The 24,148-nt window shown below is 49.6% G+C and overlaps 2 protein-coding genes across 8 annotated transcripts in view; both read right to left on the bottom strand.

Moving 5' to 3' along the window:
• DGKH (diacylglycerol kinase eta) overlaps positions 1 to 24,148 on the bottom strand; it is a 725,438-nt gene that overhangs the window by 365,063 nt on the left and 336,227 nt on the right. The window lies entirely within an intron of this gene.
• LOC146802220 (uncharacterized) lies at positions 5,226 to 16,128 on the bottom strand. The gene is made up of 3 exons (XM_085620658.1): positions 15,417 to 16,128; positions 14,859 to 15,108; positions 5,226 to 5,331 (listed from the first exon to the last, which is right to left on the bottom strand). Exons 1-3 carry the CDS (start codon positions 15,847 to 15,849, stop codon positions 5,226 to 5,228), a joined length of 789 nt encoding a protein of 262 aa, XP_085476784.1. The 5' UTR covers positions 15,850 to 16,128.

Here is a 24,148-nt window from a genome sequence, read left to right as displayed (position 1 = left end):
CTGCCTAGGGCCAGTTACTCGTGCCCGTGTCACACTATTCACCAGCATGTGAGCTTCGGGCCCATAACACCACATTGTCACTGAGGTGGGCAGGACCCAGCCTGCCGCAACATCCTGACCTGGAACCTGCTCACCTGCTCTGCGAGGGGTGGTGGTGGTGATTATCTCTGTTCTGGCCTGGGAAATGAGCATGATGACACAAGCACTGCAGACCTACCGGTGAGGAGGGTGCAGTATGGGAAACTGGCAGGAGGCACGTGAGGCCCTGTGGTGCTGCTCAGTGCTGCTCAGTGGGTGTGGCTCCCGCTGCCTGGTGGAGTTGAGGCAGTAAACCCATTACAGGCAGGCACACCCCTTACTGGCTGCCTGCCTCCTGCAGCAACCTGACAGAACCAGCCAGGAAGACTAGGGTCGCAGCCAGAATAGAGCACTGACAGAACAGATGAGGGCCCAGGCCCAGTGCTAGCAGGGGGCGGGGTGGGCCAGGTCCACCCGAATATGATCTTTGGCCCACCCACAGAAGAGGCAATGGAGAAGGCACCTGTTAAGGGCTTCCTCCATCTCAAAGTCTGAATGTTGTGATGTTTTTCACGGTCTTCAAAACTGAAATTGGGCAGTGTGTTTTGAGGTAGAGGTGGGCGAGACAACAAATTAACAGGGAGAGCCCCAGAACCGAGCCCTGAAAATGTTTGCTATGTAAAGGATGCAACAAACATCACATAAAAACATGATACAAGCTCTTCAAAATTCAAAGACGTGTATTTCTTTAACACTTGGAAGCTTTGACATCAATATGTTTCAACATAGCGCTGCATTGAGAAGTACTCATTAAAAGTGACCGTTTTTAAACATGAGCTTAGAGACATGCCTGCCCCCAACCTCACACTGGCGATAGTGCTATTAGTGAACCAACAGGCAAGATCATTGTCTTGTGGACCGTATGTGTGGCCCAGTTTACTATAAGGGAGCATTAGTCTATTAAATCATACACAAAAGATTTTTGTATAGGTAGGTTTCTGATTCATGTATTTAAACGTGAATATATAAAATGTGACGATTTATAGTGAAATAAATTATTTGCCCCAAATCACATAATTTAAGTGAGGAAGTTGCAATTTTTCTTTGTTTTATGTTCTCACTTTGTCCACATCAGCCACTGTATGGTTATCTGTCTCACTTTTTTATATTAATGCTTTGTTTTTGCCTCTTTGTGCAGTTCTCTGCAGTTTTTATTTAGAGCGAACTCGACCTGAAGGTATTGAATCACTACATCAACACCAGTTACATTACACACGGTCACATTCATTTCATTTAGGCACTGGAGATTTACCCAGAATTTTGAGTCAAGGCCGAGACTCAAACCTAGCTTGTTCAGTTAGGAAAAGTTGGACGGTCTCGCCGCAATGCCACATCCTGGGTGGATTGAGGGTGGCAGACATAAGGTACATGAAAGCTTGACTCGTCATAGGCTCGAAGTTCCAAGAGCACCTTAAGCTGAGCCAGGCTTCACCACAAGCACAGATCAAGCTTTCAGTGGGTCCACCATCTCTAGTTGGGAGAGTGGGGGCAGAGTCCATTGCAGATTCTGTGGTTATAGGCAATGCCACTGGAACTATGCAATTTTATGGCTGTGGTACGTTCTACAAAATTATGGATTTTGCCACATTTAGCACATACTCTATCATCTGCTACATAATCTGAAGATTTTAAAAAGTCCAAGCTCAATGGGTTCAAAAGTTACTAAAAAATGCTACAATACATGTAGTGCAGTTGAAGACCCTTTAAAAAGGTTGCCTGTTCACCTTACAGTTGCTCATTGATTTACTTGCAAGTTAAACTTGTATTAATGAGGTGCAACCCAGGCCCAGAAAGTGTTAACAAGTGTATAAAAATAATCAAATAATGAAGGGAATAATATCATAAAATGTTGCTGCATTACACCACATAATTTGCCTTTTCTTGCTGCATAATTTAGTCAACTGTGCTGCATACTTTGGTCCTCTCCTACTAAAAATTCAGTGAGCCCTGGTGAGACTCTTTATCTAACCACATCTACTAGCACTGGGACTGATCATAGTTCATTTAAATAAAGGGCTACTACGGGTTATGCAATGTGGGATGAGATATACACAGTGGTATTAATGCTAATTAATGAACTTCCCTCGGAACTAAATAACCCTAGCAAAGAACCTTCGGCTCATCCTTGACTGCAAACTCAATATCACAGCCCAAGTCAACGCCATCAGTTCCTTATGCTTCCACAGCCTGAAGATGCTGAGGAAGATTTTCGAATGGCTTCCATTAATAATGTGGAAAATCATCACCTAGACTCTTACCACCGGCAACTTAGACTACAAGAACACCCTCTTCGCTGGGATAAATAAGCATCTCATCGGGAGGCTGCAGAACATCCAGAACCCGGCAGCCAGAATCACTCCCAACATCCCACGACACTGGCGCATCTCACCTTATCTCAAGGAGCTACACTGTCTACCCATGCCCAAACGAGCACATTTCAAACTCCTCACCCAAACGTTTAAGGCACTCTGGCCCAGCATACTTCAACAATATTGTCTGCTTTCACAAATGTTTCAGGCACCTCAGCTCGGCAAGACTCCTACTTGCTTACAACCTACACGTATGGAAAAGCAAATCCAGCTGTTAAGCCTTCTCCTACATTGCTCCTAAAGCATGAAATGGCATGTAGTTACACATCCAACCCTCCTCTTAATTTCTTGAATTTCACAAGAAGCTGAAGACCTGGCTTTTCAAGTAACCACATTAGGCCCTAGGTTTGGTCTAATCTCACACCTGCTCAGCACCAGGATACCCTGCTGGGTGAGAGTACACTTTACAAACCAACATAACACGACATGACCCGAGAGAAGCAGATGCACTTTATGGAGCATTCAGTTCAAACTGGTACAAAACTGAGCCTTGGCTGGAGTATTCCGTTAGTCTGGATGATTGCTTTTCTTTCCTGTGTTGTGCATTAGTTTGCCTCTGCGCCTCCTCCATAACATGGATGGGCTGAGGCAAAAGGATTCCCTCATTTGCGTGCGGTCATGCCCCTGCAAAAGAGGGAACATTCTCTGAATATAGCACTGGCTATACATTCGTGCCAGCACTTAAGCATTCAGAATACAGAATGGGGTTCTAAAGCATCTGTGGCCCCTTCTGTAACCAGGGGACTCGTGTAATTCGGACCCCGAAGGTTACCTGTTTGACTGCAATTAATAATTGTACACTTATCAATCATGAAAACTGCTCTTAATTGTCAATAATACTGCTTTCTTTTTTTTCCAAAGGTGTTGCTGTTTTTTTAATTTTATATCAATGATAGTACACCACAAAAGAATGACATGAAAATAAACAGTTACAAAATTCACAGTATGTAAAGAAATAGGTGTTGGGCATAGTTCAAGGAGGAAGTAGCAAGTCTAACAATTGGCGCCAAAGAGGAAACATATACATTAAAAAGCATAGGGCTAAGGGAAGAGCCATGTGGAACCCCACAGGGCAGTACAAAAGGTTTAGACTGATGGTCTCCAAGTGCCACAATTTGTCTTCTGCCTGATAGAAAGGATCTTAAAAAGGTCCAAAGCTTTACCAAGGACCCCGCATGCCTTTAGACAGTCCATCAAAATATCATGATGGACCGTATCAAAGGCAGCGGACAGATCCAGCAACATCAAAGCTGCCTTGCCCCCCCCCGATCCACAGCTCCCCTGATCTCATCTGTGGCCTTGATGAGGGCAGTCACAGTGCTATGGCCTTCCCTAAAGCCATATTGGGAGGAATCCAAAGTTTGTGTCTCTGCTAGAAAGGCACCGAGTTGTGCATTCATATTTTTTTCCATCAGTTTTGCTGGGAGTGGAAGCATAGAAATGGGGCGGAAATTGTTCGGATCCTTAGGATCCAAACTGGGTTTTTTCAGTAGGGGCAGGATAGTGGCTAATTTCCAATGTGTAGGAAACTCACCAGTTACATACATGCACTTAAAAATTGGCAGTAGCAACGACGGAATAGTGATCGGAGCCAGGTTGGCCACTGAGCATGGGTCGTAAGGTGACCCTGAATTTGCTGCCGTAAGGGACACTGGTAAGAAATTCTCAAATGTGACAGTGGGAACTGTTGTTAACTTTGGTTCCTCGGCAGTTACATATATTCCCCCAGTACTCGACCCACTAAAAGCACAGAAGATGGACAATACTTTAGTCAAGAAAAACTTGATGTCTTCGCAAAGTTCCTGGCTGGGCTTAACTCTTGCCGGACTTGGTGAAGCCAGATTCGAAACAGTTCTGAATAGCTCTTTCGCTGAGTTCTTTGCCAAATCAATGGGGGTTGCAAAATACTTTTGTTTTGCGACAAAAATATGTTGTTTGTAACTTTGCAGACTGAGCTTTTACAGTGTTTTTCAGTTTCACCATAGCCCTTCCTCCAGTTCCATTCCAGCCTTTTACACACGAGTTTCTGATTTCTCAAATCCTCTGTGAACCATGGCGCAGAAGGTAGCGATCTTTTGGGGCGTAGAGTCTTAACTGGAGCTAATATCTTGCAGGCTTGTTCCAGTCAATTCGTATACTCTACAGAGGCTTCATCCACTCCCACTGGCAGTTGCCCTGCAGTGGCAATTAGAAGCTCCTGCAAAGCTGTCCCTTCAACTTTATTCCAAGCTCTAGTGGTTATGGGACCTTTATGGCACTGCCCCCTTATGTTCAACCCCATCAATGTCAACTCGAATCGGACAGCGGCATGATCCGACCAAACGAGTGACAGTAGTCCCGTAAATTTGAGACCTGGGTTGTTGGAAAAAATACCATCTAAGGTATGTCCTGCCGCATGAGTGGGCCCGGCAACCAGCTGCCTTAAGTCAGCGCCGTTCATCGTGTCATTCAGAGCCAAAGTGTCCGGGTCAGTAAGTGCCTCTAATTAAAAATTGAAATCTCCCATAACCGTTTAGGGATCTGTACATAAACCTTCCAGTACATTGCCAAGTGAGGCTATGAATGAGTTTCTGTTAACTGGTGGCCTGTACAGTAAACTTCCTTTAAAAGTATGAAGGTGGGGTACATAGAAATTAAAAAATAGCGCTTTGCATGCCTCTATAATGATAGGCTGAAAGGCTACCTTGATCAAACCGTGGGAGATCACAGCCAAACCCCCACCTTTCTTATGAGGCCTGTCTAACGTATAGCATAAAAACCCCGGAGGGGTAGCTTTCACTATATCTGGCCCAGAGGAATTATCCGTCCAGGATTCTGTAATGAAAGCAATTTCTCCTCTTCCTCTATTAGCCTTGCACACTCCAGGCTATGCTTGACCAATAATCTAGCATTAAGCATTATGCATTTAAGTATTTGGTTAGTGCCTCCAACTGGCCCTGCAATCTTATCGACCCTTGGGGAGGTAGAGTGCATTAAGATTTTTGGGAGGGACATTCTACATTTGGGGCATGCTTCTGGAAGGAGAGCTGGCAGCACATCCAGAGAAAGACCAATACAGTCCCTACCCCTTCCCTCACCATTTATCTCCAACAGTGTTGTTCTATCATAATAGCGTGAAGGGGACTTACCTGGCCCGAAACTGCCAGGGGTCTTGGCGCCAAGCGCGGTCGGGCTTGCCTTTGGCACGCCGGCGGCGCGCCCGCTGCCGCGTCCACTGCACGCTCGCAATAGCCTCGTTTTTAACTGCAGGTCAGGGAATTGCTAGTCTGCTAACCCATAACCTCCCCAAGATGGCAGCCCTCCGTATATCAGAGCCAGCTCAGCCCTCCAAACTTCCCCCTGTGAGCAGCAGTTGCATGTGAGTAAAAGACTTGAATTTAAAATCAAAACAGGTAATTTTAAAAAGTGGAACTTTATTTAAAAACCAGGTATTTTAAAAGCAGAAATCAGTGCAGCATAGTATTTCAATCTGAATGTGAAAATAGCAAGGTGCAAAATTCGCGATAGTTACAGGAAATGCCTTCGTGTTCTCCCGGCTCAAGCCTCAGGAGATTTTTGGTTAAACCCACAGACAGGAGAACCAGAGGTGAGCACCCCATATCACACAGAGGCCCAAATCAAATAACATGGGCCAGGGCATCAGCTGAGAGGGATGCCACCAGAGAAAATTAAATAAAGACGGTGAGCAACAACTCACTGGGGTACTGACAAGCACAGTAAAATAGGAATGCTGCAAGCACCTGCTCAACACTGGCAAAACGGGGAACCTAGATTGAAACCTGTGCAGTTTCTGCATAGACACCCAGAATCCACCTGCTCTCAGATTCCTCAAGGGGTCCAGCATAGACAAGCACCTCACTGCCATCAAAACAGCCTTCTAATAGAAGTCATGGCTGGTTGTGTTGCTACTCACACAAGAGCAATGGTACAGTGCCAAGTCATCTCCTGCCAATGGTAAAAATAAAAGGAGATGGGTGAGTAGGATCAGCATTGGGTTGACTGAGAAGAACTACACTATGGACATGAGACCGGATGTGACATGCTGGAAATAGAGATGCAAAAAGAACTATTGATGGACAGAATGCAGAACAATGTCATACATTCACCCCATAAGAGAGATCCATAAGAGAGATCCGGGCCTAAATCCATCGGTTTTTTTGCTCACCATGCCATTCCAGTTTGGATCCAGCCATATGCAAATCAGTCTGACCCTGTGCCTCATGGGAACAGTCCAGCCCGAACTGCCAGGCCAGGTCCTCCCTGGACTGGAAACAAGCATCCTAGGACCGGTTTCGGGGTTTCACCCCTCTTCAGCCAGGATAGCTTGATTCCAGTGGCTGAACAGGGGTGAAACCCCGAAACCGGTCCCAAGATGCTTGATTCCGATCCAGGGAAGACGTGGCTTGGCAGTTCGGGCTGGACTGTTCCCATGAGGCACAGGGTCAAGACTGATTTGCTTATGGCCATTTCTGAACTGGGGTGGCGTGGTGAGCAAAATAACGATGGATTAAACCCAGATCTGTGGCTGGGGGAGAATGTTTTGCCAATATGCAACATTCCGTCCATCATCTTGTGTGTTTTGATGCTGGAAAGAGAGGCCTTATACTGCAATGTAGCTAATGCTCGATCAGAGGGTGCACAGACACTGTATGGTGCGCAGTATGCATGCGGTGCCATCAAGACACCTGATCACTTGACTGACTACAGCGTCCCCCATCACAAAACTGCCCAGAGCCTGTTGCCCCATGAGGTGGGCAGGGAGCCCAGATGCACATGGGACTGCTCAGATTTTGCTTACTCCTGATGAAGGAGTGGAGGTATCACTGAAGACACCCAGATCATGAGCGACCCCACAAAGCAACTGAGTCTCACACCTCACTCAGCCAGGAACCACGAGATGCCAAACTGATCAACCAAGCCTGTAAAGAGGATATGACCCCAAGCCTCAGGCGGTTCAGCCAAAGCAAGGCCAGACTGAAAGGAGGATGGGAGCACATTGCACCTGAGACCCTGCCCAAGACACCATGGCCCCATGTCCTGAACACTAAAAGAACACTATACCACACCTATACTGACCATGACTGAGAACTCTATGGCATCTTGGTGCAAGCACTGTGCCATCAAGAGAAGAGGAGCCAGAAGCCTGGCTCCCCATTGTCCATGGAGCAGGAGCTCCAAGAAGGTCTCTGAGGAGGGAACACGCGACGTGGCTCGATGCCATACAGAACAAGAAAAGAAGAGGACTGGATAAGAGCTTTCCGTGTTTGACACAAATCCTGATCCAAGTACCCCAAGGCTCCGCGGGCCAGTCCAGAAGACGGTGCACACTGAGCACCCACAGGAAAGAGAAGAGGCTCGAGAAACTAGAAGTCTCACCTTGGCAGTCAAAAAGAAGGTGCATGCCGCAGCACCAAGAAGAAAGAAAGAAAAGTTGTTTGATGACAAGCTGGTTCACAGTGGGAGACCTAGATAACCAACTACGTCTAGAAAGAGAGAAGATCTGGTGGGACCAGGCCAGAAGTAGCCTCTTACCAATGACCGAGAGTGTATCTACCTGCACAAGTGAGCCTCTGATGTGAAGCGACAGTGACTCAGTGAAAGCCCGGTGGGAGAACCAAAAGTAAGCTGCAAGAAACACTGAACCAAGTCTCTGCCTCCAAGCTTCTCAGTGCAAGCGTCCGGACACAGTCTACAGCTGCCTAGACAACCATGGCATGCACACCAGGACATACGGATGCCCTGCACAAACATAAGACATAGAGCACAGCAACTCACAGAGTCGAGAGGCCAGAAAGGCCACCTGGTCACCATTGCTCCAACTGTTGATGAACCAAGTAAACATTTATGCAGCCATGAAGCCAAATTGTTAACACCTGTTGTTCATGTTCACCGTACAATCAACACCACCATGCCAGTCCCTGTTAAGTGCATCACCCCTATCTATTTAGCATCTTACAATCCAACTTAAGTCTGACAACATCGAAACATCAAAGGTCATCAAGCACCCATAATACCCTAAAGCACCAATCAACCAGTGACGAGCTGCTCACCCCAGCTACATCCTAATCCTGTCTTCTGTAGCATGCCTTGATCGTGACCCATCTAGCCCCTATGGTTGAACGAGTGACTAGGCAGTGGCTCCTCATCGATCTTGCAGCGACACATGCAGCATCAGTAGAGACCACATGCAGACCCGTGGTAACCCATCCAAGGGGCCTCCCCAAGAGAGAGATAGACTTGATGTTGCTCTTTCAGTGAATACTAGTAGGTAGTGGTGCCTGTAGGAAGTTGGCTCTCTTTATAGAGCACCAAAATGAGGTACACTGTGCAGAGAGTCCAGGGAAAACCCCAAAGGAATTACAGAGGCACACATGACACCCCAAATGCTCTCTTTTGTGGTGGTGTGAGCGAGCAGTTAGGCACATCAGAGGGTAGTGGTAAGCATTTAACACACAACAAGGCAGTGAGACCACACTCAAAGAAATCCGACACCAATTTATAAAAATAACACATACTTTATATAAATTTTAATACCAAGATCATTGGGATTGGGAAAGTACTTATCAACTTATGAATGTTTGCTTTTTTTTAAATGGACCCGGTGCAATTTCAGGATCAGTAATTTTATTGTATGGAGAAAAACATATATTGCATTCGGACACTTAGCAGTGACTTACGGGAGTGTTGTTCAAGACTTAAAGTGATAAAACACAGCAGGTGGGGTAGAAGCAACACAGCAGGACGGAGGAGAAGCAACACTGCAGGACAGAGGAGAAGCAACACTGCAGGACAGAGGAGAAGCAACACTGCAGGACAGAGGAGAAGCAACACTGCAGGACAGAGGAGAAGCAACACTGCAGGACAGAGGAGAAGCAACACTGCAGGACAGAGGAGAAGCAACACTGCAGGTGGGGTGGAAGCAACACTGTAGGTGAGGGGAAAAGCAACACTGTTAGTGAGGGGAAAAGCAGCACAGCAAGCAGGGTAGAAACATGAGAGAGAGAACAAGGTAGAATGAGCAGCATGGAGGGTAGGGGGAGAAGAACATGCACAAGAGAAAACAACGTGGAGGGGGAGAGAAAAGCACATGAAAGAGACAGCTGGAAATCACATGCATTGTAATGGAGGGTTCAAAGAAAAATAAAAGGGTACCGTTGCTCAAACAATCCAGAGGAAACACAGAAGCCAGCCAAACAAAGAGAAGGGAAAGAGACTATGCTCCAGGGGAAGGACACACAAGATGGATTGGCTGAAAGGAAAGCCATCCAATAGAAAACAAGCAAATAAGAGCGAAAGTAAAGCCAACCATCAATGAGGGAGTGCAAAATCTTGTACGTTCTTGGTAAGCCTACACTAAGTTTTTTTGCAACCAGACACCTATTTACATCTGCTGTGTTTGTTGACTCATCTATGTGCTAATTAATACTCTCAGGAACTGTTAGACCTGTCAGCCCTTTGGGTGGTCCCTCCACATCATTATTTATTTTGTCCCACTTTTGCCTCAAACCCTGTTTGAATTTTTCCTTTTTGGGAACCACCAGACTTTTTCGTGTTGCTACAGATTCAGGGAGCCATTTTACCTACCCCTGAAACTTCTGTCTGAGGGCCTGAAGCACAAAATGGTGGCCACCTGTGACATCACCAGCATCCACTGGAACCTGCTAGCACCTTCCAGAACATTCCAGAACCCTGTGACCGTTGGAGGCGGTTTAGAATGTTGGGGAGTTAAGACAGAGAGTTGGCAGTTGGAGCTGGCAGTTGGCACCTGACTGGTGAAGAGAGAGCAGCACAACAGTGAAGGAGGAAGGAGTGAAGCAGCAGGTGTGGAAACTTGTGCCTGGAGTGGGGTCCATAAACCCACCCTTGATACTTGTCCCTACTGATGGATCCCAGCCTGTAGCCCTGTGTGGGAAGAAGCCAGAAAAACTCATCCTAAGGACCTGGACAGCAGGAACAGGCCTTAGAAGCAGAAAGCAGCAAGATCCTGACCTGGAAACTGGTTTCCCTGGAGTCCGGCGTCGAGTAGCCTAAGACCTGGAGCCCGAGGTGGAGAAGCGGCGCTGACTGAAGAAGCAGACGTCGTACCCGGAGCCGCCTGAGGTCGTGAGAGGGCGCCGACGGAGGTCGTGAGGAATACCAAAGGTCGAGGAGGAAGTTAACCGAGGTCGAGTGAGCGGCGTCATCGGAGGAGTGAAGTCCGCCCTCCGGAGTCGTCGGAGACCGAGGTGAAGTGTACCGGAGGTCGGGAGTGAGGATCGCACTCCGGAGTCGCCCGGAACCGGAGAGGAGGAGCACCGGAGGTCGGGGGTGAGGATCGCACCCCGGAGTCGCCGGAAGTCGACATCGAAGCCAGGCCGGCCGACGTCATCGAATCCGAGAGCGCCATCGGACCGGAGCCGCCCGAAGTCGACACCGAGTAGAGACTGCCCGACGCCGTCGAATCGGAGGTCGAGATCGAACCGAGGCCGCCGACATCGGACCGGAACCGCCTACCGGCGTCGTCTAGAACTGACATTGTGCCGAGGCCGCCGAGACCGAACCGGAACCGCCTCACGGCATCGACACGACTCCAGCGGCGTCGGAACAACAGAAAAAGGGCAGTAAGTGGAGTAGAGGGCGCCTAAGGCCCTGTGGAGACCTGAGAGACTGCTCTAAGGGGCTAGGGAGGTGCTGAAACCAACCTGACTGTGCCAGGGGTGAATTGGGACTAACCTAGAGAGGTTGTGTGGAGAGAGAAAGCCAGGGCACTGGTATTCCCCCCTTGATCTACCTCAGTTTAGGCCTCAGCCTTGTCCCAGCCAGGGAGTAGAACCCCTCAAGCCTTCCACAACCCTACAAGCTGTGCCTGGGCCAAATCAGCCCTTAAGAATTGAAAAGTGATCTGATTACATGAGTGTTGCTGTATACTTTTAATTATTTATTGGGGGCACTGTATTTATTGAGTTTTTACATATTTATTGCTTCACTATATTTATTGGTCCACAGGGCTTGTTGGTGTACAATATTTATTGGTGACAGTATTTATTGCCTCAGAATATTTAATTGCCTGTATTACCTGCACTTATATTTATGTCCCTTGTATTTATGATCATCCCTATTTATTGAATCTCCAGACAGTATTTATCTGACCTGCACTATTTAAAATTTGTATATTGTGATTGACTTATTTATTTTCCCAATCAGCAACTAAGAGAAAAAGATAAAGAAAGATATTTTCATAATTTTTACGGTGTAGAGTCGTTTTTGGAACGGATGCACGCATGGTTATTGTATGGGTATATTGTATGCTTAGCACGGTGCCTGTTTCCTGACCACTCGAGCCAAGCTACCACAGTGTGTTCGGGGAGTCCACCACCACCCTGCGGAGTGGGAGTGGGCTGTTTCCAACATAAATTGGTGTTCAGTGGTGGGATAGAGCTGTGCCTACGTATACTCAACAATAACTGTGGGTAGTCCATAGGCCTACACCGGGAGTTTTCTCAAAGCGGCCTTCCTAATTGTGGGTTTTTGTTTTTTCCAAATTTACTCTGGTGGTGGGAGGAGGTATTAATAAAGGTACCCCCCTGCATAGTTACTGCACAAAAACCTGTCCTCTAACCTGAGTGGGCAAGATGGAGTTTGTACTAGAAAATCTAGAAACGTACACTGTGGCCCAACTCAGGGAGTTTTGCCAGCGGGAGGGGGTGTACTGCCCCCCAGGAGCAAAGAAGGGTGCACTCCAAACTAGCTTAAGGGCTTGGGGGGAGGCACGCCGAGAAAGCAAGGCTGAGGAGGAAGACAGGGATGGAGAGCCTGACCCTGAGGGGGCTGAGATGTACCAACCTGAGGTGGGGAACCTGTCAGCAGGGCCCAGAACCATTTCTAGGAAGGGCAGCAGTGCCTCTAGCGGTGGCTTGTCTGAAGTGGAGCTAACAGACCGGAGGGAGAAAAGACAGCTCACATGGGACTTAGCAAGGCTGGAAAAGGAGAAGGAGGAGCAGAGGATGGCCCATGAATTGCGACTGAAAGAAATAGATCTTCAGATCTTGAGAATCGGGGCACAACCTGTTCCTAATGGTGGCAGCCAAACCCAAGAGATCACCAGGGAATCTAAACCATACCTGCCAAAGGACTTGGGGGCATATGTATGAAAGCAAAAATTAGTCGCAAACGCTGCGAATCGCAAAAAACAGCGTTTGCGACTGATTTTTCGCTATTTCATATGTATGACACATTTCCAAACTGAAAAATAAGAAATCGCTAAATTAGCGATTTCTTAGGCTGCGAAACAAGAAAACTGCGAATTTCCTAGCGAATACCTATTTTGCGAATCCTTAGCGTTGCGAATATCGCTAACAAGAAATCGCTAGCTAAGAAATCGCAAACACATGTATGAAAAAATCGCAAATTGCGATTTTACGAAATTCGCAAATTAAGAAATCGCTATTAACACCAATTGCTTGCAGGTGGTAAACTGGTGCAAGGTACAAAAACCAGCCCACAATGCAACAAACACACCCACAATGGCTGCAATGTACGTGATAGCCAGGAGGCTGCGTATTCGGGCCCTTGCACACAGGAGAATGAGACAGGAACGTATCTTCAGGCTGCGCATCACCCTGTTACAGAACACTGAAGAGGAGATCTATGACAAGTACAGACTGCACCCACAGACCATAATGGACCTGATTGAGGAGCTGAAATCCCACTTGGAGCACCCTACTCGCAGGACACAAACAATTCCCACACATGTGCAGGTCCTGTGCTCCCTGCACCTCCTCGCGTCAGGGAGTTTTCAACGGGTCATAGCGGAGGTTGGTGGTGTGTCACAGAGTGCACTTTCGCGCTTCTTCCATGCCTTCCTAGATGCAATGCTACTGAGGCTCCCACATCACATTTACTTCCCCACCACCCAACAGGCATTACAACAAACGATACTGGACTTCTACCAGATTGCACGTTTCCCCCACGTCATCGGCTGCATTGACGGGACCCATGTGGCCATCACACCCCCAGCAGAAACTGAATATGTCTACAGGAATCGGAAATGCTACCATTCCCTCAACATACAGATTGTGTGCAACGCTAAGTATCACATCACCGACATCGTAGCCAAATACCCCGGCAGTACACATGACTCCTTCATCTTCCGACACAGTGGAATACACAGACGTCTGAGTGCTGGAGAGTTTGGGGAGGGGTACCTGCTCGGTAAATACATTGCACACATCAATACATCCACTACATCACTTGAGGGGGGGGACATTGACTCACCTATTGTGTTTTATTCCATGCAGGTGACAGTGCCTATGCAGTGCGCGACTTCATCCTGACCCCATACCTGGATCCTGCAAATGCAAGTGAGAGGAGCTACAACAGGGCACACAGATCTACACGCTGTGTCATTGAGCGAACCTTCGGAATCCTGAAGAGCCGCTTCCGGTGCCTGCATAAGAGTGGAGGCGCACTGCAATACAGCCCTGAGACCTGCTGTAAAATCGTGGCAAGCTGTGCAATGCTACACAACATGGCAATGAGGAAAGGCACCACAATTGATGTGAGCGATACAGACACATCGGATGACGAGCGCCCTGCTCCCCCTGCCAGACCAGCACCAGGAGTTGGGGCAGCTGCTGGACGCCAGAGACGGACTGAGATCACACAAAACTACTTTTAGGTGAGTGTTGAGGAAATGAGACTACAAAGCCTGATGATGTGTCAAGTGTTTAATCACACTTAACATGAAAGAAATTGTAATTGTCCCCAGCACATGTTGTACACACAGTGCAGAGAAGGCACATGAAATAGGGCAAACAGCCTTTTGCGGGTTAATGCACCCGTGTTGCAGTCAGTGTCCCCGCAGATGATCACCTCCGTCGGTGCCGTCCAGGGTGGTTGACCCCCATGGTGCGCCCTTGGCCTGCTACCTGTCTGCCACTGCGGCGTCTTTCACCTGGCAAGGTTGGAGTGATGCTGCTGCGACTCGATGTGTCCTCACTCTCAGCAGAGGCCATTAGTGCGCTGCCACCTGCATTGGCTGTCTGCAGCTGTTCCACAGCAGTGGTCACCTGCGCAAGCCCTCGCGCTATGTCCTGGCAGCAATGTGCCATGTCCACCTGCATGGTTACGCTTCTGCGTGTGAGTGCGCTGGTGGTGGTGCAGAGGCGGTTGACTGCCTTGGTGTAATTGTGTAGCCGTGCATTGGCACGTCGTCCAGCCCTGTCATTGGCAGCTTGGGTGTCCCTCAAAGTGGCACAGAGCTCTCGTATTGCCGCTACCATGCTGCGATTGTCCTGATGTAGGCGGCCTAGCTGGCGACTCATTGACCGCATTGCCTTGCTTTGCAGGCGCTGTTCCTGCAACATGCACTGTTCCAAGCTGGAGAACACGGTGCCTTCTCCTTCTGTTGCAGTGCTGCTCCTGGGCCTTGACCTGGAAATGGCCTGTTCCCTTTGCCTTGGTGTTGGTGCGTCATGACGGGGCATGTCTGTCACACCCTGACTCCCCTCTCTCCTGTCGGTGTCATCGCCTGTTGCTGGGACTTCATCCTCAAATGGAGGCAGTGGGGGCACATGTGCGCGCTTCCTGCGCTGAATTGGCTGCTGCTCTGTCTCATCGCTGGAGTCCGCAGGGTCTGCAGGCTCCTCTCCCTCAGCGCTGTCTTCTTGTGGCATGGCGTGTGCTGTGGATGTAAAGGGGACTATATGAGTTTGTGTTACTGTCTGCATGTGGCACTCAATAAAGTTACAAATCTTTGACGGCTAATCTCTGACACATTTCTATTCAATGATCCCCAAAACACATATGTTGCATTTACTTGTGATGGTGTCATGGACACACAGTCAGACACAGTACTACGAGTACCATGATGCATTGCTGGGTGTGCTGTAAGACCTGGGCTGGATTGGCATGTTGGGAGTTAACTATGCGCATTTGGGGGAGTGTGCAAGGGATGGGGAGGAGTGCAGGGTGATTTGGCATGCATCTTACCTTGTCTGCTGGATGAGGGGTCGGAGCTGTCGATTGCAGCCACACCACCAACGCTCTCAGGCAGGAGGGTTGACTCCACAAGCTCCTCATGGGGGGTTGGCTGCTCTGCAGTGGATGGTCCTCCTCCAGTCTGACTGGCATCCTTGAGTCTGGCTGCCACCCTCTCCTTGGACCTCTGGCGCATATCATACCACCGCTTGCGCAGCTCCTCGATGGTGCGTGTGGTGACTCCAACAGCATTCACCTTGCTCTGTATTTCCAGCCAGATTTTCCTCTTCCTGGCCTCTGGGACTTTGAGTGCCTTCTTCCCAAACAGGAGCTCATGGCTGCAGACCATCTCCTCAATGAGGACCTCCTGCTCCTTTTCTGAAAACTTGTGTTTTCTCTTTCTTTTTTCTGCATCTTTGCCCTGCTGGTTTTGTTTGGGATCCATTGCTGGTTGCTGTCTCCAGGAAAGCCTCCTCACACTCCACAAGCAGCCTCTGGGTGTGGCTCAGGTGAGCAGGTGCAGGCAATCACTACAGTTTCCTGTTTGTGATGTCATCAGCCTGCACCAGGCTTGCAGATTCCCGTTTTTGCGATTTCTTATTTTGCGAATTTCGCTATTAAGAAATCGCAATACGGGATTCTGCGAATTATTTGCGATTTTTAAGGAATCGCAAATGATTAGCGATTTATTTTATACATCCCGTTTAGCGAATCTGATTTTGCGAATCGCAAATTCTCGCAATTTGAGATTCGCTAAAGGGGAGTTTGATACATATGCCCCATAGTGGCTAGCTATGGGGTGGGTGATGATATTGCCAAGTGGCTAACAGCCTATGAGGTCTCGTTGAGGGCCCATGGGGTACCAGAGAAGTACTGGGGAGGGGGATTGTATAAGTACATGCCTCCAGCTGGTAGGGATGCTTTATTGGCCCTCGAAGAGGATGAGCAAACCCACTACCCCACCATGAAACTGGCGCTCATCAGAAAGTTTGGACTAACACCTGAAAAGTACAGACAGAAGTTCAGGGGTAGTCACAAGCTGGGCACGCAGAATTGGGTGGACTTCCTGGACTATGCGAAGAAGGCAATGGAAGGTTGGATTCAGGGCAGTGAAGTGAGGAACTACGAGGGGTTGTTTGACCTTGTACTGAAGGAACACCTGCTTGAGAAATGTTTCCCTGAACTGCGGCAACACCTGGTGGATAGCAAGCTGACCAGTCCCCGGAAGCTTGCTGAGGAGGCGGACATTTGGGCTAGTACCCGGGTGTCCACAAGGGGGACTGGAGGGGATACTCAAAAGGCCGGACAGGGCGCCCCCCAGAAGAAAGAGGGAGGGGAAAAGAAAAAGGAGTTCTCCAAAGGCCCCCAAAATAACTTCCAAGGGAAGGGAACAGGATTCACCCCTAGGGCTAACCCACCCAGAAACCCTAATCCTGGCCAGAGTCAGCAGCCAAGGGTTGTCCATTGCTACGAGTGCGGTGGCGTTGGACACTATAAAGGAGATCCGAAGTGCTTGAAACGACCACCCCCTCCCACTGGAGGAAAGACCCCCGGAGTAGCTAGTGTAGTGCTCGGGGAGGAGATGCCTTTAATTAAGGGAAGGGAGTGGGCGGGTGTCACTTTAGTGTCCCTGGGAGAACGGGAGATGGTTCCTAAGATCCAGGTGCCCGCAAATACTGTAAAGTATGGGCAGTGGGTCACCATCAACGGCCAAAGAGGGGAGGCTCTGAGAGACACAGGAGCCAGTATGACTATGGTGCGTAGCCAACTGGTGTCTCCAGAGCAGGTAATTCCCGATGTACTCCACCCAGCCGCGATGGCTGACGGCAGAACAGGCCACTATCCAGTGGCCGAGGTTCCCTTTGAATGGGGGGGGGGTTGCAGGTTCACTTCGAGTTGCCGTAAGCCCTGCCGTGCCAGTCGATTGTCTGCTGGGGAATGACATGGAGCACAACGCTTGGAAGGAGGTGGAATACCGGACTCACACCGAGATGCTGGGTACACCTGACTGGGCCTGTGTTAGCACAAGGTCCGCGACTACCCGAAGAGGGAGTTCATTTCGGCTGGAGCCTGGAACAAAGGCCCAGCCAGCTGCCAGTCAAGGGAAGAACCGAGGACAGGAGAAGCCTGCCTCGGCGTCCCCACCCCGTAGGACGGATAGGCCACCGGAGGTGGTGGACCAGGAGTCTGCGGTGGGGGACGTTACCAACCTGGAGGACCTACCGATCCCGGCCGAGTGGCTCGTGGAGGGAGGCCCGTCCAGGGAGGAATTCTGCCAGGGCCAGAGGGAGTGCCCTACCCTTGAGGGGCTGAGGCGACAGGCCGAAGCCCAGGCAGCAGGGAACGTTGAAGGGAACTACAGTGTTTACTGGGTGGATGGCCTCCTCTACAGTGAACCCAAGGCACCCCTACACGGATCGTCACGAGCCTTGGTAGTCCCTCAACGTTATCGAGCCTTCCTTCTGGAGTTGGCTCACGAGATACCATTGGCAGGACACTTGGGGCAAGACAAGACCTTCGCCCGTCTTGTCCCACACTTTTATTGGCCTCAGATGAAAGTGTCGTCCGATACCTACTGCCGGACATGTGTGTCTTGCCAAGCCAGTGGGAAAACAGGGGTGAAGCTGAAAGCTCCCCTGGAACCACTTCCTGTCGTTAGCACCCCCTTTGAAAGGGTGGGCATCGACATTGTGGGTCCATTAGATCCGCCAACTACAGCTGGTCACCGGTTTATCCTGGTTCTGGTGGATCATGCCACACGGTACCCAGAGGCAATACCTCTGAGGACCATAACAGCACCTGTTGTGGCAAGGGCCCTGATGGGAATCTTTACCCGAGTGGGTTTTCCCAAGGAAGTTGTGTCCGACAGGGGGACCAACTTCATGTCAGCGTATATGCGGGCGATGTGGAAGGAGTGTGGAGTGACCTACCGGTTCACAACTCCTTACCACCCCCAGACAAATGGTCTGGTGGAGAGGTTTAACAAAACCTTGAAGGGCATGATCAGAAGTCTGCCTGAAAGCCTGCGGAGGAAATGGGACGTCCTCCTACCCTGTTTACTTTTTTCCTACAGGGAAGTGCCACAGAAGGGAGTGGGCTTCAGCCCCTTCGAGCTTCTGTATGGGCACCCTGTACGTGGACCTCTCAACCTGGTGAGAGACGGATGGGAAAGAACTCCCAGAAAGCTTCCCCAGGATGTGGTGAGCTACATGCTGGCCTTCCGGAGCCAAATGGCTAAGTTGTGGAAGCAAGCTTCTGACAACTTGGAAGCCAGCCAAGCAGTGATGAAGGCGTGGTATGACCACAACGCTCACCCGGTGGAGTTGGAGCCTGGCCAGAAGGTGTGGGTGATCGAACCAGGAGAGCTTAGTGCCCTCCAGGATCGCTGGTCAGGACCCTTTGAGGTGTTGGAGAAGAAGGGTAAGGCTACCTACTTGGTGGACCTGAAGACCCCTCGTCAGCCCCTGCGGGTGCTGCATGCCAACCGCCTCAAACCCCACCACGAGAGGCCCGAAGTCATCTTGATGATGGTGACTGACGGAGGAGAGGACGTGGAAAGCGAGCCTCTCCCTGATCTGTTTGCGTCTCAAGAAAAGGATGGGTCGGTGGAGGGAGTGATTCTCTCCCCATCTCTAACTCCTGAACAGCAGGAGGACTGTCGCCAGGTCCTGGGGCAGTACTCCTCGTTGTTCTCCCTTGTCCCGGGTAGGACTCACCTGTGCGTCCATGACGTGGACACAGGAGACAGCCCACCTGTGAAGTCCAAGATCTACCGGATGTCAGACAAGGTGAAGGCCAGCATTCATAGTGAAGTCACTAAGATGCTGGAGCTAGGAGTGATCGAACCTTCTAGCAGCCCCTGGTCCAGTCCGGTGGTACTAGTACCAAAAGCTGCACCACCGGGTGCCCAACCAGAACTGAGGTTCTGTGTGGACTATCGGGGACTGAATTCAGTGACCAAAACTGATGCTCATCCGATCCCTAGGGCGGATGAATTGATTGACCGGCTGGGAGCTGCCCAATATCTAAGTACCTTTGACCTTACTTCAGGGTACTGGCAGATCTCTTTGACTGATGGAGCAAGGGAAAGGTCAGCCTTCTCCACGCCCAATGGCCACTACCAGTTCTGTGTGATGCCCTTTGGGCTCAAGAACGCACCTGCCACGTTTCAGCGCCTGGTAAACCAGATCCTCACCGGAATGGAGAGTTTCTCTGCTGCCTATCTGGATGACATAGCCGTCTTCAGTAACAGCTGGGAGGATCACTTGCGTCACCTGCAAGCTGTTCTCCAGGCCCTGAGACAAGCTGGATTGACGATCAAGGCCAGCAAGTGCCAGATCGGGCAGGGGTCGGTAGTGTACCTTGGACACTTGGTGGGTAGGGGAGCGGTGCAACCCCTCCAGGCGAAGATCGAGGCCATCATGGCCTGGGAACCCCCCAAGACACAGACTGAGGTCCGAGCATTTTTGGGCCTCACGGGATATTACCGCCGCTTCGTGAAGGGGTACGGTACCATCGTAGCCCCCCTCACGGAGCTCACGTCCAAGAAACAACCTCGACGGGTAGTCTGGACGGAGGCCTGTCAGCAGGCCTTTGTGAGATTGAAGAAAGCCATGTGCGAGGCCCCGGTCTTAAGGGCCCCAGACTTTTCCAAGAAGTTCATTGTCCAGACAGATGCATCAGAACATGGCATTGGGGCAGTGTTATCGCAACTCAACGAAGAGGGTCTGGATCAACCCGTGGTCTTCCTATCCCGGAGACTACTTCCCAGGGAACAGAAGTGGAGTGCAATAGAGCGTGAAGCCTTTGCAGTGGTATGGGCTCTGAAGAAGTTGCGGCCATACCTGTTTGGCTCGCACTTCCTAGTTCAGACCGACCACAGACCCCTTCGTTGGCTGATGCAAATGAAGGGGGAGAATCCCAAGTTGTTGAGGTGGTCTATTTCCCTACAGGGGATGGACTTTCAGGTGGAACATCGGCCTGGAGTGGACCACGCCAATGCAGACGGTCTCTCAAGGTATTTCCGCCTTAGTGATGAGAACTCCCAAGGGGTTGGGTAGCTCTCCCCACTTTCAGCTGGGGGGGACGCGTGTTAGACCTGTCAGCCCTTTGGGTGGTCCCTCCTCATCATTATTTATTTTGTCCCACTTTTGCCTCAAACCCTGTTTGAATTTTTCCTTTTTGGGAACCACCAGACTTTTTCGTGTTGCTACAGATTCAGGGAGCCATTTTACCTACCCCTGAAACTTCTGTCTGAGGGCCTGAAGCACAAAATGGTGGCCACCTGTGACATCACCAGCATCCACTGGAACCTGCTAGCACCTTCCAGAACATTCCAGAACCCTGTGACCGTTGGAGGCGGTTTAGAATGTTGGGGAGTTAAGACAGAGAGTTGGCAGTTGGAGCTGGCAGTTGGCACCTGACTGGTGAAGAGAGAGCAGCACAACAGTGAAGGAGGAAGGAGTGAAGCAGCAGGGGTGGAAACTTGTGCCTGGAGTGGGGTCCATAAACCCACCCTTGATACTTGTCCCTACTGATGGATCCCAGCCTGTAGCCCTGTGTGGGAAGAAGCCAGAAAAACTCATCCTAAGGACCTGGACAGCAGGAACAGGCCTTAGAAGCAGAAAGCAGCAAGATCCTGACCTGGAAACTGGTTTCCCTGGAGTCCGGCGTCGAGTAGCCTAAGACCTGGAGCCCGAGGTGGAGAAGCGGCGCTGACTGAAGAAGCAGACGTCGTACCCGGAGCCGCCTGAGGTCGTGAGAGGGCGCCGACGGAGGTCGTGAGGAATACCAAAGGTCGAGGAGGAAGTTAACCGAGGTCGAGTGAGCGGCGTCATCGGAGGAGTGAAGTCCGCCCTCCGGAGTCGTCGGAGACCGAGGTGAAGTGTACCGGAGGTCGGGAGTGAGGATCGCACTCCGGAGTCGCCCGGAACCGGAGAGGAGGAACACCGGAGGTCGGGGGTGAGGATCGCACCCCGGAGTCGCCGGAAGTCGACATCGAGGCCAGGCCGGCCGACGTCATCGAATCCGAGAGCGCCATCGGACCGGAGCCGCCCGAAGTCGACACCGAGTAGAGACTGCCCGACGCCGTCGAATCGGAGGTCGAGATCGAACCGAGGCCGCCGACATCGGACCGGAACCGCCTACCGGCGTCGTCTAGAACTGACATTGTGCCGAGGCCGCCGAGACCGAACCGGAACCGCCTCACGGCATCGACACGACTCCAGCGGCGTCGGAACAACAGAAAAAGGGCAGTAAGTGGAGTAGAGGGCGCCTAAGGCCCTGTGGAGACCTGAGAGACTGCTCTAAGGGGCTAGGGAGGTGCTGAAACCAACCTGACTGTGCCAGGGGTGAATTGGGACTAACCTAGAGAGGTTGTGTGGAGAGAGAAAGCCAGGGCACTGGTATTCCCCCCTTGATCTACCTCAGTTTAGGCCTCAGCCTTGTCCCAGCCAGGGAGTAGAACCCCTCAAGCCTTCCACAACCCTACAAGCTGTGCCTGGGCCAAATCAGCCCTTAAGAATTGAAAAGTGATCTGATTACATGAGTGTTGCTGTATACTTTTAATTATTTATTGGGGGCACTGTATTTATTGAGTTTTTACATATTTATTGCTTCACTATATTTATTGGTCCACAGGGCTTGTTGGTGTACAATATTTATTGGTGACAGTATTTATTGCCTCAGAATATTTAATTGCCTGTATTACCTGCACTTATATTTATGTCCCTTGTATTTATGATCATCCCTATTTATTGAATCTCCAGACAGTATTTATCTGACCTGCACTATTTAAAATTTGTATATTGTGATTGACTTATTTATTTTCCCAATCAGCAACTAAGAGAAAAAGATAAAGAAAGATATTTTCATAATTTTTACGGTGTAGAGTCGTTTTTGGAACGGATGCACGCATGGTTATTGTATGGGTATATTGTATGCTTAGCACGGTGCCTGTTTCCTGACCACTCGAGCCAAGCTACCACAGTGTGTTCGGGGAGTCCACCACCACCCTGCGGAGTGGGAGTGGGCTGTTTCCAACAGGAACCATCTTCTCTAGAGGTGTTGGAAAGATGGATAATCATTCCTAATCATGCCAAATTGTGAGTACTTGTCTCTGGAGGACAGCAGCAGACATCTGGTACTAGATGCTGTCTCCTGTATCTGATGCCCAGGGAAAGCTGTTCCATGATCTGTCCAACCAGGCGAGAGGTAACATGCAGGAAAGTGAAAACAGGAGTTATCAGGAACGTTCCAAATCAACTCTCCTGAAAATGCTGCACTTCTTGAAGACAGCTGACCATCTTATAAAAAAAAGACTAGCCCCGTTTCCGAGAGGTTTTAATAAATTCACCAAAAGTCTACACGGATCGGTCTCCACGTGGCTAAGCCTTGGCTATAAAGTCGTGCAGGGGCTTTCTGAAAAGAACAGTTTATTTACTCCAGGGACAAGATGAAAACCTGAACTGCATAATTTATTCAGAGAGACAGTGAGATAACTAATATTTTGGGCTTTCTCTCTGCAGCTTCACAAAAGTATAGGTCTGAATGCAATGAAGTCCAGTGCAGGTTTAACAAAAAAAATGTATTCGGGTTTTCATTCCATAATAGATAAAACCATGAACAACAGACACATCTTGTGTTAACCTAAGCATTCGGACCTTGTCAGCCAGTGATGTTACAGATGCATATAACATGCATATATCTACAATTTGCCCAATTGTATTGATAACCCCATACCAGTAAGCAGCTACCAGAAGGTGGAAGTAGCCGGCTGGGTCACAGTTACAACGTGCAGAACAGAAGGGCCTGTCCTGAACAATTAATTGTAGAAGTTCTGGAGAGCAGCACAGCCTGTTTAGGAACAAAATGAGGTCAGTTTGTGGTAGTAGTTAATGAAGACCCTCTTAGTCTGGCCACAGCAGAACCTCCACGCTGATGTCCTCTTCAATGTCATCTATTCATCTCTCAAGAATCCTGGCATAAGTAATTTGGAAGAAGTCAGTGTATTACCTTCACAGCCTGGAGATCCAACCTCTCCCACTGGGATTTTGAAGCATCTGTGTGAGGGCGGGCAAACTCTTCAGGCTCCTGGTGGGAGAAACGGACTGTAGTTCAGGGAGGTTGGAAGGACCAGCAGAGAATGCACTTAGAAATGGAAGGCTCAAAGGATTCTGTTTAATGGCAGAAGAGTAGCTCGGTTTCTGCACAATTCTCTTGGTGCGTGCCAAGTGTTAATGTGTGGATTGATTCAAAAGAAGAGAAGTCTGAGGATTTATTTGAAATGCAAGATCTGATACAGGCAGGATGGCTCAATAAGTTGAGCATCTACTGCCCCGAAACATGTAGTCACAGTAAGGTCAACTCAGCATTCTATCTTTCCCAAGGTCGGTGAATTTAGTACCATCTGTAGATTACAGCAATTGTATAGGCAATGTAGTACTAAGTGCTACATAAAAAGCAAGTTGCTATTATACCTATTAGGACTGGAAATATCTGCAAAACCCCAGGTGTAAAATCACAATTCTACAGAGGTCGAACAGACACATTTCCAAGCCAATCTATTGAAGAGTATGTTTGCCTCTCACACAGCTCACGCCAGATCGCACTTAGAGCTTTTTGTTAGCGAACTCGCCTTCACCAGAGCTTCATGGTATTTCGAGCTGAGTTCCGCATTTGCCCCATCCAATGACTTTTGCCCGTAGAAGAGACTTCAGTTTCAGAAAGCCAACAACTGAAAAACC

The sequence above is a fragment of the Triturus cristatus genome, chromosome 8 (assembly GCF_964204655.1).
Source record: "Triturus cristatus chromosome 8, aTriCri1.1, whole genome shotgun sequence".
In the NCBI taxonomy this organism is placed as follows: Eukaryota; Metazoa; Chordata; class Amphibia; order Caudata; family Salamandridae; genus Triturus; species Triturus cristatus.
This window is presented reverse-complemented; position numbering and strand designations above follow the sequence as displayed.